Source organism: Brachyhypopomus gauderio, chromosome 4 (assembly GCF_052324685.1).
Source record: "Brachyhypopomus gauderio isolate BG-103 chromosome 4, BGAUD_0.2, whole genome shotgun sequence".
Taxonomy (NCBI): Eukaryota; Metazoa; Chordata; class Actinopteri; order Gymnotiformes; family Hypopomidae; genus Brachyhypopomus; species Brachyhypopomus gauderio.
In genome coordinates, this window is record NC_135214.1 from 9,856,320 (window position 1) to 9,872,318 (window position 15,999).

The 15,999-nt window shown below is 41.8% G+C and overlaps 1 protein-coding gene across 4 annotated transcripts in view; it reads left to right on the forward strand.

Moving 5' to 3' along the window:
* Positions 1-15,999, forward strand: part of LOC143512127 (claudin-10-like) — a 91,612-nt gene that overhangs the window by 39,950 nt on the left and 35,663 nt on the right. For 2 of the 4 annotated variants that reach the window (XM_077002077.1, XM_077002076.1), the window contains exons 2-3: positions 14,825-14,986; positions 15,065-15,152. The exons of 1 other annotated variant lie outside the window; for it this stretch is intronic. In XM_077002077.1, the coding sequence (XP_076858192.1) occupies positions 14,825-14,986; positions 15,065-15,152 (250 nt within the window). Of the gene's footprint in view, positions 1-6,789; positions 13,847-14,824; positions 14,987-15,064; positions 15,153-15,999 lie in introns of those variants that run through there. One more of the 4 variants, XM_077002074.1, reaches the window with a different exon arrangement.

Consider the following 15,999-nt stretch of genomic DNA (forward strand, 5'->3'; position numbering starts at 1 on the left):
ACTCTGTCACCTCAATCTGTCCATTGTGGTCTGTCTCTAAGTTCTGTTTTTCTGCCATTTCTGGCTGTTCTGTCTGGCTTGGAATCGACATGTCACTTGTGTCACTGTCCATGACTCTCAATTTTGTCTGAGGCACTTTCAGCAAATGACGTCGGTTTCGCCTCATAGTTTTACCATGCTCTGTGATGACTTCGTATGATCTGGGAGTTGTTTCCTTGACCACTTTAGCCAGCGGTCCCCATTCTCCATCACATCTCACTCGCACTATATCCTCTTGTGCAAGTGGTCTCAGAGGCCGTGCTGTTCTGTTGTACAGTTCAGTTTGTCTCTCATCACGCCTCACTTCTCTCTTTTCCATCTGATGAGTTGCTGATGGGAGTTGCGTTCTGAGTTTCCGGTTCATGAGCGTTTCTGCTGGTGAAAGTCCATTCTCCAGTGGTGATGCTCGGTAATTCAGAATCGCCAGATGAGGGTCTTCTGCATTGTCTGCAGCTTTTTTCAAGATGCGCTTCACACTTTGCACTCCTTTCTCTGCCAACCCATTTTACTGCGGGTACAGAGGGCTTGAGGTCACATGTTTGAACCCGTATTTATCTGCAAAGTCTTTGAAGCACTGGCTCGTGAATTGTGGTCCGTTATCACTTACAACAGTCATTGGGATACCATGGCGTACAAACATAGTCTTTGTATGTGCAACCACATGTTCTGCTGTTGTGTCTCTCAACCCTACAAACTCAGGGTAGTTTGAATGATAGTCCATGACTAACAAATAGTCCTTGCCCTTTAGCTGGAATAGATCCATGCCCACTTTCCTCCATGGCTCTTGAGGTTTGTCATGGGGCCTCATTGGCTCCTTTGTTTGCTGGTATCTGTGGCGCTGGCAGGTCTCACTGCTCTGCACATATGCCTCAATGTCCTTGTGCATGTTGCACGTCTCTTGCACTTCTCAATACCCAAATGCCCTTCATGCACTATTTTGACCTTTTCTGCTCTCATGGTGGTAAGTATGACTATCTTTGTACCCTTTAACAGAACCCCATCTAACACAGACAGTTCATCTTTAAAGTGTTGGTAAGGCTTGTCAAGCTTAACCTGTCCTGGTTGATGTATCTGTTCCATTACTCTTTTTAGTTTCTCATCTTTTTGTGTTTCTTTTATTATCTCCGCCCATTTTGCATCTGACACTGGCATGTGTACCCTAATTAAGTCGATATGAATTTGCACCGCTTCTTCTGTTGTGGTATTGGTGTCATGCAAGCTAGCCCTACTCAGTGCATCGGCTACAACTAGGTGCTTTCCTTGTGTCACTGTCCATGACTCTCAATTTTGTCTGAGGCACTTTCAGCAAATGACGTCGGTTTCGCCTCATAGTTTTACCATGCTCTGTGATGAATTCGTATGATCTGGGAGTTGTTTCCTTGACCACTTTAGCCAGCGGTCCCCATTCTCCATCACATCTCACTCGCACTATATCCTCTTGTGCAAGTGGTCTCAGAGGCCGTGCTGTTCTGTTGTACAGTTCAGTTTGTCTCTCATCACGCCTCACTTCTCTCTTTTCCATCTGATGAGTTGCTGATGGGAGTTGCGTTCTGAGTTTCCGGTTCATGAGCGTTTCTGCTGGTGAAAGTCCATTCTCCAGTGGTGATGCTCGGTAATTCAGAATCGCCAGATGAGGGTCTTCTGCATTGTCTGCAGCTTTTTTCAAGATGCGCTTCACACTTTGCACTCCTTTCTCTGCCAACCCATTTTACTGCGGGTACAGAGGGCTTGAGGTCACATGTTTGAACCCGTATTTATCTGCAAAGTCTTTGAAGCACTGGCTCGTGAATTGTGGTCCGTTATCACTTACAACAGTCATTGGGATACCATGGCGTACAAACATAGTCTTTGTATGTGCAACCACATGTTCTGCTGTTGTGTCTCTCAACCCTACAAACTCAGGGTAGTTTGAATGATAGTCCATGACTAACAAATAGTCCTTGCCCTTTAGCTGGAATAGATCCATGCCCACTTTCCTCCATGGCTCTTGAGGTTTGTCATGGGGCCTCATTGGCTCCTTTGTTTGCTGGTATCTGTGGCGCTGGCAGGTCTCACTGCTCTGCACATATGCCTCAATGTCCTTGTGCATGTTGCACGTCTCTTGCACTTCTCAATACCCAAATGCCCTTCATGCACTATTTTGACCTTTTCTGCTCTCATGGTGGTAAGTATGACTATCTTTGTACCCTTTAACAGAACCCCATCTAACACAGACAGTTCATCTTTAAAGTGTTGGTAAGGCTTGTCAAGCTTAACCTGTCCTGGTTGATGTATCTGTTCCATTACTCTTTTTAGTTTCTCATCTTTTTGTGTTTCTTTTATTATCTCCGCCCATTTTGCATCTGACACTGGCATGTGTACCCTAATTAAGTCGATATGAATTTGCACCGCTTCTTCTGTTGTGGTATTGGTGTCATGCAAGCTAGCCCTACTCAGTGCATCGGCTACAACTAGGTGCTTTCCTGGTGTAAGCTCGAATGTCAAGTCATATTTCTGTAGTCTTAACATTAGACGTTGGATGCGCGGTGGTACGTCACCCAGTGGCTTCTGAGAGATAGCTATCAGTGGTTTGTGATCAGTTTCTAATATTACTGATCGTCCGTACACGTATTCATGGAACTTTTCACATCCAAACACTGCGCCTAGAGTCTCCTTCTCTATTTGCGCGTAATTTCTTTCTGCGCTTGTCATGGTGCGCGACGCGTATGCGACTGGATACCACTCTGTATCATGCTTTTGCAAAAGCACAGCTCCTAGGCCTGCTTTGGACACATCAGTGGATACTTTCAATGGTTTGTCCTGATCATAGAATTTTAACACTGGCTCCTGTGTTAGAGTGCTTTTGAGCCATTCCCATTCTCTGGCATGTTCTGCCATCCACTGCCATATTGAGTTGGTCTCTAACAAACTTCTGAGAGCTCTTGTGTTAGCTGATAGATTTGGGATACATTTACCCATGTAATTCACCAACCCTAAGGCTCTCTGTAAATCATTTTTGTCCTGCGGTACTGGTAGCTCAGCTATAGCTCGCACTTTTTCTGGATCTGGTTGCACTCCTGCCCCAGATAACTTCTCACCTAGGTACGTTATCTCCTGCACCCCAAATTGGCACTTACTATTATTAAGTTTCAAACCTGATTTTTGTGCCTGTGTGAGAACTCTGGCCAGTCTCTCATCATGCTCCTGTTTTGTTTTTCCGATAAAGACTCCTACCCCTTCTATTCCATCGAATAGTTGTTGCACGGTTCTATGAAATACCTCAGGGGCTGAGCTAATCCCAAACGGCAATCGCAGAAAGCAGTGCCTTCCGAATGGCGTATTGAATGTGCACAATTTGGAGCTTTCCTCATCAAGTATTATTTGGTAAAACCCAGATGAGGCATCTAGTTTTGTGAAATAGCTTGCTCCACTCATTGTGCTGGTTATGTCAGATTTTGTTGGTTGCCTGTAGTGCTCACGCTGTATCGCCTTATTTAGATCTTTTGGATCTATGCACAATCTCAAATCTCCATTTGGCTTCTCTATGATGACCAAGGAGTTAACCCATTCTGTGGGTTCTTCAATTTGTCTGACGACTCCTTGTGTTATTAGCGAGTCAAATTTTTCCCTCAGCCTCTTTTTAAGAGCTACTGGCACTGTTCTTGCTGGATGTATGACTGGCTCTGCATTTTCTTTAAGCCTAATTTTATGTTTGCCTGGTAGGCGGCCTATGCCCTCGAACACCTCTTTGTATTCTTTCACCCAGTCAGTATGTTTGGACCTACTTGTAGTAGCCTCTGTGCTTTCTCGTTTTGTCACCTTGTCTGTATCAATGACATTCACTCTCTTAATCAGACCAAGCTGATCACATGTTTTCAAACCCAGAATTGCTCGTCTATTTCCTTCAACTAGCACAAACAAAGCATTTACTTTCTGACCTTTGCTTGTCAGTGTTACTCTGCACATTCCCTTAGTGGGTATTGGCTTATCATCGTATGTTCTCAGATTAATCTTTTTGTCCCTTACTTTTTGTCCCTTACTTCGGTTTGTTTTCCAGTCTCTTAAAATCTTTCATTGGCAGGATGTTTACCTGCGCACCTGTGTCGAGCTTCAGTGGGATGTCCGTGCCATTCACATTCAAGCACGCAATCCATTCATCGCTCGAAGCATTCATCTCGCCCTCGATTGCATCCACGAAGAACGGCTCCTCTTCGCTGTCGCTCTTCTTCTGCACGAGTTGCACCTTCTTCTTCTTCGAGAAGCAGTTCCTTGCGAAGTGGTTCTTTCCGCCACACTTGCGGCATTCCTTCCCGAAGGCTGGACACTGCTTCGGTGCATGTTGCATTCCACACCTTCCACAGTTCCCGCTCTCTTGCCCGGGCTTTGCATCTCTTTTCTTTGCATGCAACGTTGCTTTCGGCTTCGCTCGCTGCACTGAATCAACCTCAACAGTCTCACTTTCTTTGCTGCTGAAGCTCTTTAGTTGTGCCTTTGCACTCTCAAACGCTTGGCAAATCTCTATTGCCTTCTCCAGCGTTAACTTGGTCTCTTTCAATAATTGCATCCGCATTTTGTTGTCTTGGACCCCGATTACAATTTGGTCCCTTATCATTGAATCACGCAATGCTTCGAAGTTGCATGACTGACTTTTCAGGCGTAGGTCTGTGACATACTGTTCAATCGATTCCACGGACGTAATTTTGGGGGAGGACGGGGGGGACATGTCCCCCCCACTTTTTCAAAAGCCGGCTTTGGTCCCCCCCAGTTTTTACGGTTAAAACCAAATATTTAAATAGCGACGAATCTATGTCCCCCCCACTTTTGAAATCAAAATTACGTCCATGATCGATTCTGACTCTTTCTGAAGCCGGTTTCTGAACACATACCTTTCATACATTTCATTTGTTCTCGGTGTGCAATATTCCTCAAATTTCTTCATCACAACTTCATAGTTGTCCTTTTCTTCTTCCGTGAGGACAAATGTGTTGTACACATCTAGTGCAGCTCGCCCCGCCACTGTTAGCAGTAATGCTATCTTCCTTCCCTCGGTTTCAAGACCGATAGCTAGCGAATAAAGTTCAAAACTTTGTTTAAACCTCTTCCAGTTCTCGCTGACATTACCAGTCAACTTTAACTCTTCAGGTTGTCGAATAAAATTCATCCTTGTCGTCGGTTCGATATCTTTATCCTGGTACCATGTAATGACGAGACATACACACCGAGTATCAGTAAGAACTTTACTGGTAACTGCCGTGACTTTGCATACAACTGCTTATATTATCAGGTCATGGCCAGGGGTCATACTGCCCACTTGTGGTGAAACATGTAACTTCACATATCAATACACACGCTGACTCATATAGTTTTGCTGGCTCTCCCTTTTAATTTGAAACAAATCCAAAATGCTGCCAATTTGTAGCCGTGGTGTTTTTCTTTTAAACCAGTTCGCTTGACTCATAACTAGCACTCATCTTCATTATGGGTTTTTCCCCTCTGTATGATCCTAGTGAAAACCGCCACTCCATAACGCAGTGGTTCCCAAAGTGCGGGGGGCGCCCCCTAGGTGGGGCGCGGAGCTATTGCAGGAGGGGCGCAGAGCTTGAAAGTAAAACGTGCACATGTGTCAATATTAGGGATGCACCGATTCCGATATTAATATCTGAAAAAATTCTAGATCGGGTATCGGGGACAATGTGACCGATCCATAAAAACAGATCTATTCAGTCTAATTCTATGCTTGTATTGCTTGCTTTTTGGAGTTCAACCTTAATACTCGCGCTGGTGGTATTCCACTTAGTCCGTTTATTTGCTGGTTGACCAAAATAAACCTGGGCTCCAGCAATACTTCACTGTTCATACATGAACTGGTGAGTTGTCCAAAGCTCATTTAATGCGTTACTTACAGAAATAAAATAAACAGCAGTGGTCTGACTTGGTCTACGGCAGAAAGCTAAAAAAACAATATTCCATACGTGCGCTCAACTCGCTCCCTTAAAGAGACAGTACACATATTTCTGGCCATTACATGCTTTGTGCTCTGCGTGATGTCTGCGCTTGCAAACTAGCCGCATATGTATTGCTGTTTCTCTTATTTCATCTCCTTATTTATTTTAAATTATATTTAGAATTCTTGAACCATTTAAAAGGTTTCTTGCAGTTTATTTTTTTCATGTTTGACCAAAGTTGTGAACCTATTGTTTTTGTAAGTTTCAGGTTCTTTGGTATTATTTATTTTACATTCAATGTTATATTCATAATTGCACTGACTGAACAAATGCAAGTTGTCTTGTTTTTACATGTTTTATGTGTGTTTAAGTGTGCTATACTGGTGCAGAGTTTTCAATAAACTTGTAATTCAGTATGTCTGTGTTTAAAAAAAATGCTTTAAGTCGATTCAGCACAGTTTTACTCTATCAGATCGGTATCAGCAGAGGCGGTCTTTGCATAGAGGCATGGCTAGGCAACTGCCTTGGGCCCCTCCCACTGCAGCCCACTGTAGGGGCCCCCTGATTAACTGACTTATTTCTCGCATATTAATGTTGATGGGCCCCCTACCTAATTTCGCCTTGAGCCCCCAAATTGCTAAGTCCGCCACTGGGTATCGGATCAGTATCGGCCAATACGAAGCCTCAGATATCTGAATCGGTATCGGAAGTGAAAAACGTGAATCGGTGCATCCATAGTCAATATGGGGGGGGGGGGGGGGTGTAGGGGGGGCACAAAAATATTCTCATCTACTAAAGGGGGGCACAGCAGAAAAAGTTTGGGAACCACTGCCATAACCAATCAGTGAGCTCCAACTGCTAACCCCGTTCACAAATCTTTTTAATGAACGCGCCAAATTTTTCGAAGTACAGATTTGGCACGTTGTGTCACGTCACGTGTTTAATATACTGCCACAATTTTACAATACTGTCATATTGCCCAATCCTAGTAGGTGCTATTATTAGCTTAGCTCAGCAAATTTTTTAAATAAACATATATTAAAACTCCTCTGTTCCTTTCAGATGCACTTTTGAAATATTTAAATCCTGTTTCTACACATCCTGGGCCACCAGAAGACACATTCTCAACCTTATCACCTTCCAGTGAAGCAGCATTATACGATCATATCCCATCCACCTCAGTACACCAAAGTGAAGCTGCATCAGGGACTCCTGTCTCCTCTACCTCAGTACACCAACGTGAAGCTGCATCAGAGAGTCCTGTTCCCTCCACTTCAGTACACCAAAATGAAGCTGCATCAGGGTCTCCTGTCCCCTCCACCTCAGTACACCAAAGTGAAGCTGCATCAGGGACTCCTGTCCCCTCCACCCCAGTACACCAAAGTCAAGCTGCATCAGAGACTCATGTCCCCTCCACCTCAATTCACCAAAGTGAAGCTGCATCATCAGGCGTCTGGAAAAATGCTCCATCAATAGACCCTGCTGACTGGCCCCCTGAACTGACTGAAAAGATAAGAATAGAGTTTGTTCTCAGAAAACCATTTCAAATCATGAACAGTTTCACATTTCGCAAACAAAAAGATGGGAGAAGGTGCCAGCATAATTATTTCAAAAGAGTCTTAGTAAATGGAGAAAAATCAAAAGAAGCTGGCTAATGTACTCAAAAAAGAATTACAATTTGTACTGTACTGTGTGCTTCTGCTGCAAAATGTTTTCTCAGAGAGATTACAAATTGAATAGAGAAGGGCTAAGGGTTTGGAAAAATGCAAACCACCTTCTAAAGACCCATGAGGATGGTCAGGAGTACAGTACACACATTGCAACAAGGAAATAATTAGAAGTTCATCTTGAAAAGGGGATAACAATAGATAAGCAGGAGATGGCACTTGCAAAATTTGATCCAGTAATGGAGCAGCATGTTGTCAGAGTGAAAAATGGAACTAGCAGTCACACACATTACATGGGCAAAAAAATCCAAAACGAACTGATAGAGTGCATCAGTGGAAAAGTACTGGAAAATATAGTGGAAGAGATCAAAACATCAAAGTATTTCTCTATTACATTAGATTGCACTCCTGATCTAAATCATAAGGAACAACTCTGTCATTGTCAGGGTTGTATCTCTCAAAGACATGCCACAAATCAAGCAACATTTCATGGGTTTTCTTGTAGCAGAGGAGTCAACAGGAGAAAGTTTATCATCTCTTATCCTCAAAAGACTGGAGGAGCTTAACATTCCTTTTGAGGACTGCAGAGGACAGCCTTATGACCATGGTGCCAATATGAAGGGAAAGAACAAAGTGTTCAGGCGAGGTTGCTTCAGCAGAACTCACAAGCCTTCTTTGTCCCATGTGGTGCCCACACTTTAAATCTGGTGGTTGCTGATGCTGCTAGGAGCTCACCAGATACCACTGGCTACTTTGGATATTTAATGAAATTATTCAAACTCTTCTCAGCCTCCCCCCCAAGATGGCAGATCCTCCTGAAACATGTCAAAACCACCCTGAAAGCATGGTCAGAGACAAGGTGGGAAAGCAGGATAAAAAGCATTCAGGCAGTAAGGTACCAGGCTGGGCAAGTCAGAGAGGCTCTTCTGGTAGTGAGAGAAACTGCTGCAAACCCTATGGTGAAAGTTGAAGCCCAGTGTTTGTCTGAGGAGATTGGATCATACCGCTTTTCTATTTGCACAGTCATATGGTACAACATCCTCAATAAGATCCAGCATGTGAGCAAGCTCATACAGTCACCCTCTTTGCAGGTAGATGTGGTTGTTGACTTGCTAAAGAAAACCAGAGATTTCCTCACCAGCTACAGACACACTGGATTTTCAGATGCACAGACAACTGCAAAGGAGATGTGTGAGGAGATGAACGTAGAGGTTGTACTCAAACGAGCGGTTGAGAAGCACAAAAAGGCACTTCAGTTATGAGGCTTCAGATGAGCCTATTGGTGACGCACTTAAAAAAATGGAAACCACATTTTTTAATGTGCTCGTGGATGCAGCTCTCACTTCTCTTGATGAGAGATTTCAAAATTTGACAGATGTTAATGACAAATTTGGAGTCCTCCTCAACTTCCCCAATATGTCAAACAAAGAGATGCTAGAGCACTGTGAATCCCTGAGCACTGCTCTGACCCATGATGGATAGCCAGATATTGATGGCAGAGATCTTGCTATGGAGATGCAAAATTTCTCATTTGCCTTCAAAAAATATGACAAGCATGGAATGTTTGACCTTCCTTCATGAGAAGAAGCTGGCAGAAATTTACCCAAATATGTGGGTAGCTCTTAGAATCTCTGACACTCTTCCTGTTACAGTGGCTGCTGCTTCTCTAGGCTCAAATTCATTAAAACATACCCGAGATCTACTATGGGTCAAGAACGCCTTAGTGGACTTTCTTTGATTAGTATAAATTGTGAGATCTCACAGCAGCTTTCCTATGATGATGTCATGGATGACTTTGCTCTAAAAAAGGCAAGGCGAATTAGGCTGTAAACAAAAATGTTGCAGGAGGCATATTGAACTGACTTGCACTGGTAGCTTATTTATTCTTAATATTTATTTTATAAAGTTGTTCTCTGCACTATTTTATCTAAAATAGTTTAAAAATATTTTTTGAGCAATATATTTATTGTTATACTGTAATATTTATAATTCATTTGGTTTTTATTTGTTTCTTTAATACTGATTTTACTGTTCAAAACTATCAAAAACATAAAGCTTTGCAGTGTCTGTGTGAGTGTAAAAACCCGATGACTGATGATGCAGGGGACGCCAACCAAAATCTCGCCTAGGGCACCACATTGGTCAGGGCCGGCTCTGGGGACGGTCCACATAACACAATAAGTAATTAAAATAATAAAAATCCAGGGGAGGCGGCGAGGAGGAGTCCACCACCAATCCAGTTGGTCCCGCGTCACCAGTTTGGTCAAGTTGCGCTGAAACACAGGAGAACTGGAGCCACTGCCCACAAGAGCCGTGGAAGCAGTAAGTGTCCAATCTCGGTTTTTACTCGCAGTGACTACACTCACGCTTTTCCCGGGAGCAAGTCACGCCTACTCCCAGTGAAGCGGTACACAATGAAGGTAGAAATCACCCCGGCAATCTCAGCCAGCGGCATTACCCACGGACTCCTTGCTCAGGCAATGTCACTAATCCTGATGCCCGCTGTCTGCCATTCCACAGTCGAACCGACGTGTTCTAGTAAAAACTCATGTCGCAGTTTTCAGTTCAAAAAGGACAAAACTGACTCCACGTCCTTTAAAGCTCACGTCTCTCCTCTTCATTCGTCTTCTGTCCCTATTTATAGGGGCAACGTCCAGACTCCTCCCCTCCTAACAGTCCACACCCCAATCCCTACTACAACCAGAAATGAACTAAATAAAAGACATTGTCACTCCTCACATACATACATACACATAGTAGCATCCCGGAATTCAACCACCTCAGTACTCGACAAATTCGGAGTTCGATGCAAAATTTCAAGAAAATGAGCATACAGTTCATGCTTTATTCCCATGCCTAGTTAGCGTTGTTGTTCAATGGGTTTTAAATCTTTTTGGGGCTGTGCTCCAAGCTTTTGCTGTATTTTTTTGTATTTTGTACTGTTTTAGACAAAAACATGGGTCCCAAGAAAGACATAGCAGAAAAGCAGAAGAGAAAAGTGGTAAGAATATCAATAGTGTTGAAAAGGGCGATCATAGAGAAGTATGAAAAAGGCATTAGTGTGATGGACTTAGCATTGGAACTCAACTTGATTCAAATAGAATTCAAATAGAAATTGTTTTCGAATGTCAAGTGCTAGACCTGCTTTGCTGGTTAATCATTTGTTTTTAGTTTGTGGCTATAGATAATAAAGACACTTTTGATTTCCATATGCCTTTATCTTTCTCTGTGCCACCCATGTCATGCTTAGAGCCTTCCTATTCATTTTAACCTTCACTCAGTCCTTTTGTAACGAATCAAGGGACGGGAGTGACGCAAATGCAAGCAATAGAATAATTTATTAAATAAAACAGGCAACGGACCACACAAAGGAAAATAACTAGATAAAGCGGTAAGTAAACAAAGGAGAACATGCGATAGACAAAACTGAGAACCTACAAGAATTACTTAGCAGAGTAACATGCCATGACAGACCTCAACAAATAAAGAAACACCAAAGCGCGAACACGATTTAAACAGGATAGGAACACAGCACTAAAACACAGACCAATACACAGAAGCATGAAACACAATCGCTAGAAACATTAACAACACACGTTGAACCAGGACAGAATAAACAAGCGAACATGGATACATACACGCAGGCATACACACAAATCTAAGAGAAGGAGACACGCTACTACAAACTAAACCTATCGAGGAAACCAACTGATGGGGAGAAGTGTACGAAGGAATAACCAAATAATTAAACAAAGAGAAACAAGACCAAAACAGGGAAGACAAACCAGAACTAACCCGACCAACACGAGGGAGAAGTGAAGGGAAGGCACAGGCTACAGGATGCTGAATGCAGAGAGGAAAAGGCACAAAGAAGAACAGGGACATAGCAAACACAATGACCGACACGGAGGACTGAAACAGAGGGGATGATATACTCTGAGACGGGAGCGAACGAGACACAGGTCCGCACCTGTGTCTCGTTCGCTCCCCTGTCTCAGAGTATATCACTAAAGACAGGGGCGTGACAGACAGAAGGGAAACCAAGGTAACGGGGGAAACTAGGCGGGACCAGGGAGGAGGGCGGAGCTGGACGTGACAACTTTGAGTAGAGGAACATACACTTACACTTAGTTTTTACCTTTCCGACAATATCAAATCTGCCCTCTTTTGATGTATGTAGTATATTAACTGAAGGCTTGATTAAATAGCTGTGGATGTGGATGTGTCGATGCTGCCAGCAGACGTGCTGATTCCGACTCCCACTAGCTGGGCCACTCAATGGAGGATGGGTTCTATTTTGGGTCTTGGTCCTCCCAAGGTGTCTTCCTAAACCCCGCCTAAGGAGTTATTCCTTGTCACTGTCATCCCTGGCTTGATCAGTAGGGATCTGGACCCAGGTGCTTGTAAAGCTGCTTTGTAACAACATGTGTTGTACAAACTGCTATATACATAAATTTGACACAAATGAGACCTGGAATTTAATCAGTTATTGTTCCTGTCTGTTTATGTAGGAAGTTTAAAGATTCTTTACATCTTTGTTAAGTTCACTTACAAAGTTAACTCCTTTGACATCAACTATCACTTTTACGTGGATGACACACAGATGTATCTGGATCTCCACCCTTCTGACTCTTTCCCTCCTACCACACTGCTGTCCTGCATCTAGGAGATAACTCACTGGTTAAACAATAACTTCCTCAAACTAAATCCTGCTAAAACTGAATTCATGATCATTGGCACCAAGTCAGCCATCTCTGCCCTCTCAAACTGTAGTCTATCTGTTGATAATATCCCAGTTACCCAGTCTTCTGTTGTGCGAAATCTTGGCGTTTCATTTGACTCCTCTCTCACTTTCATCCCACACATAAATTCTATCCGTAAATCTGCTTTTTTCCATCTCCGCAAAATTGCAAGGCTCCGCCCCATACTTTCATTCAAAGATGCCGAAACCCTGGTACATGCATTCATCACTTTCAGACTAGATTACTATAACTGCCTGCTTTATGTTCTACCTGCTAAATCACTTTGCCCCCTACAACAGATACAAAATTCTGCAGCCAGAGTTCTAATGTCCACAAAAATATCTGATCACATCACTACTATCCTTCATCAGTTACACTGGCTTCTCTGAACGCATCCACTATAAAATCCTACTCCTAACATTCAAATCTCTACATGGTCTTGTATGCTCCTATCTCTCCAACTTTCTCCACCTTCATATCTCATCACGTCAGCTCAGGTCCTCTAACCTAGGTTTGCTCTCTGTCCCACGACACAGACTCTCTACTATGGGTGGCAGATCATTCAGTGTTGCTGCCCCCACCCTCTGGAATTCATTACCTCCCTCTATTCGCTCCTCTGACTTTCTCTCTACTTTCAAAACTCAACTCAAGACTTTCCTCTTTTCTCTGTATTTCCGCTCTTTCTAAGCCCTGTATTTTTCCTCTTTCATTTGTGTACAGCGACCTTGGGTTTGTGAAAGGCGCTATATAAAATAAACATATTATTATTATGATTATTATATTCTTCTCTTCCTCCTAAATTTGTCTGTTTTCAAATGAAATACAAAGATTTTAATACTCCACTTTCTAGATTTGTAATCTATTCATTTTTCCTGCCATGGTTTTAAGTAGGATCAGCATGGTCTTTTAAGTATTTTACCTATATTAACTCCCAATATTTTACCTATATTACCCCTATTTTAGGTTTGGTGCACACTCCAGCATTTACAGTAAACAAACCCCATGATGAGCATAACATCAAAACACTGTACTCATGCCATCACCTTCCTTAAAGGAGTTTCATAAACACACACATGAACACACATCCTCTCAGGTTTGAACCTGTTATTCTCCTCAATTCAAAAAGAAGCTTTCACAGAGCTTTCACTCACTCTGCTCAGTCAAGTCATAAAATCTCTGGTGAAAGGTGTTTCTAGATTAGACCACAAAATAGAGAATACAATGAGAAAAAATCCCATACAGATACTTGGCTTCCTCATGTCGACCATTGGTTGGTTTGGTGTGTGTTGTACACTTGCAATGAACTACTGGAGGATTACTTACATAGGTGGCCAAGGAGGTGCTTGGATTATCAAGGCTGCGTGGTATTGGTCTAACCTCTGGAAGTACTGCTATATAGATGCCACTGATGTTTCCACTTGCCAAGACTATGATATTCTGTGGGTTGTAAACCCAACAAATACAGCTGAACGGCGTAAGTTGACCTGATGACAATATGTACCACTTAAATTGATTTGGAAACTAAGTAACATGTAATTACTCTATGCATTAAATTAGCTATTAAATTAGGTTTTTACATAGAAACATGTAACAACAATGTTCTTTGAACATGACACAAATTTGTAAACCATGATATGCTTTATTAAAATGATTTAAGATTTTGGAAGAGGATTCATATAGAAAAATCTTGAAAATTGAGACTGTCTTTGCTGAATTTCCTTGGTAATCTGTTTAACAGACAGTGCCATGTGTATAATAAGACAAATGTTGTTGCTTATTAGCAACAATAAGCACTTATTATTATTAGCACCTTAGTTTTGAAATCATTTTAAGAATGTGACCATGGTGTGGTGGTGGAATGTTACTGTGAGTAACATTCTAGAAACAGTATATCAGATGGAGCGGTTGTGCTGGAGTTTTAAACACCTCAGTGTCACTGCTGGACTGCGACTAGCCCACAATAAAACATTCAGCCAACGCTGTCCTGTGGGCATTGCCCTGTGTCCATTGGTGTCTACAAAAAGACACATGTGAAACTGTATAACAATAGATAAGCTATCATTGCTGACTTATAAGGCAAATAAGGTAGGCGTGTCTAATAAAGTGGACAGTTAGAAGATGTTTAAACTCAACTGTTGTGTCTGATCTACTTGTACCAGCAGAACTCTTAATTTGTGCAGTAAGAGCAAATGAATTTGCCATTGACATTACAATCAACAAATTAATCAGTGACTTCTGCCATGTGAAATAGTCAGAGGTATTATGTTTCTAGAAGAGACAACTCTTTAAGGATAGAAATAGGAACTAGTAAGGGCCATTAACTGTCTTCAATACAGCAACGTTTATAATACTTGTATTTCTGTTTTATCAAATGTTTCTATTAATAATATGTTGACCACTAATTCCTTTTAAGGAGCACAACTCATAATTGGTTTTCTTTATTGCTGAATAGGATATATTCAAGCTGTGCGAGGTCTGGTGCTGTTTGGGATGGCCTTTGGCTTTCTTGCTGCCATACTATGCTTTATCGGGATGGACTGTACATACATTGGTGGAAGTGAGAAAACCAATGATAAAATCTTAGTGACAGGAGCAGTTTTTCATTTTCTTGGAGGTATGAAACATATTGTTTTGAAAATTATACTTTTCTACAGAATATTGCCTCACATCATGCTATGTTTTAATTCCAAAGGTATCGCTGATGCTGCTGGTTATTGCTTATTCGCAACCAGACTCGGAAGAGCAGCATTTGCACGTCTGGCTGAAAGAGGTGTAGTAAGGTATGATAGATTTTATAGGATTTTCTTGTTCTCTGGTTGGTTTTGTTTGGTATGCATAAAACTTGATATTCTTGGTGGTTATTGTGAATTCAGTAGTATGTAATCATGAATGTAAGCCTTAATGAACAAATTTACATAAGCATTCATTGCCTGAAAATTTGTCTTATATTAATCTTTCAGAAATTTTCTGACACTAAATATTGCACGCATATAGCACTGTGTCTTTCACATTGGACTGATAGCCAGAATAATCAAGACAACTAGGTTATAGTTATTCATACAACCACTGCTTTACAACTATTTGATATGATTAGCCTTTTAGGTATATGGTTCAGTGAAATGAGTTGCAGATATCAGACCAAGGTGTGAGATAATGTACATTATAACTGTACATGTACATGATGAGTACAGCTAGCAACCTGCTCTAGAATGAGATTTTACAAATTTTCTCAGACAATCTTGTGCAATTTTTAATAAAGCACTTCAACTACACAAAACACATCATCAAACAGAATGCCAGTGATTTGTAACTGCTGCATGACCATGTAACCAGAATGAGAACATAGCCAGCTGTCTTTGTCTAGGTGTGATAGTCATATGAGCCACATGTAGATCCTTTATGGTTCTTTATACGCTGGGTAAAACATACTTGATTGAATGAGAAGGTATTTATTTAAATTCTAGACATATTTTAACAAAGGCAAGCATGATCTGTAAGAAGTGTATTTTTTTTACTAAATTAGATTCATACACATTGTCTCCTCCAGCAAGTATCATTAATATTGGTTCTGTACAGTTATGATTGTTGTTTTCTTATGTGGTGTACAACAGACATTGACTTCCTTTC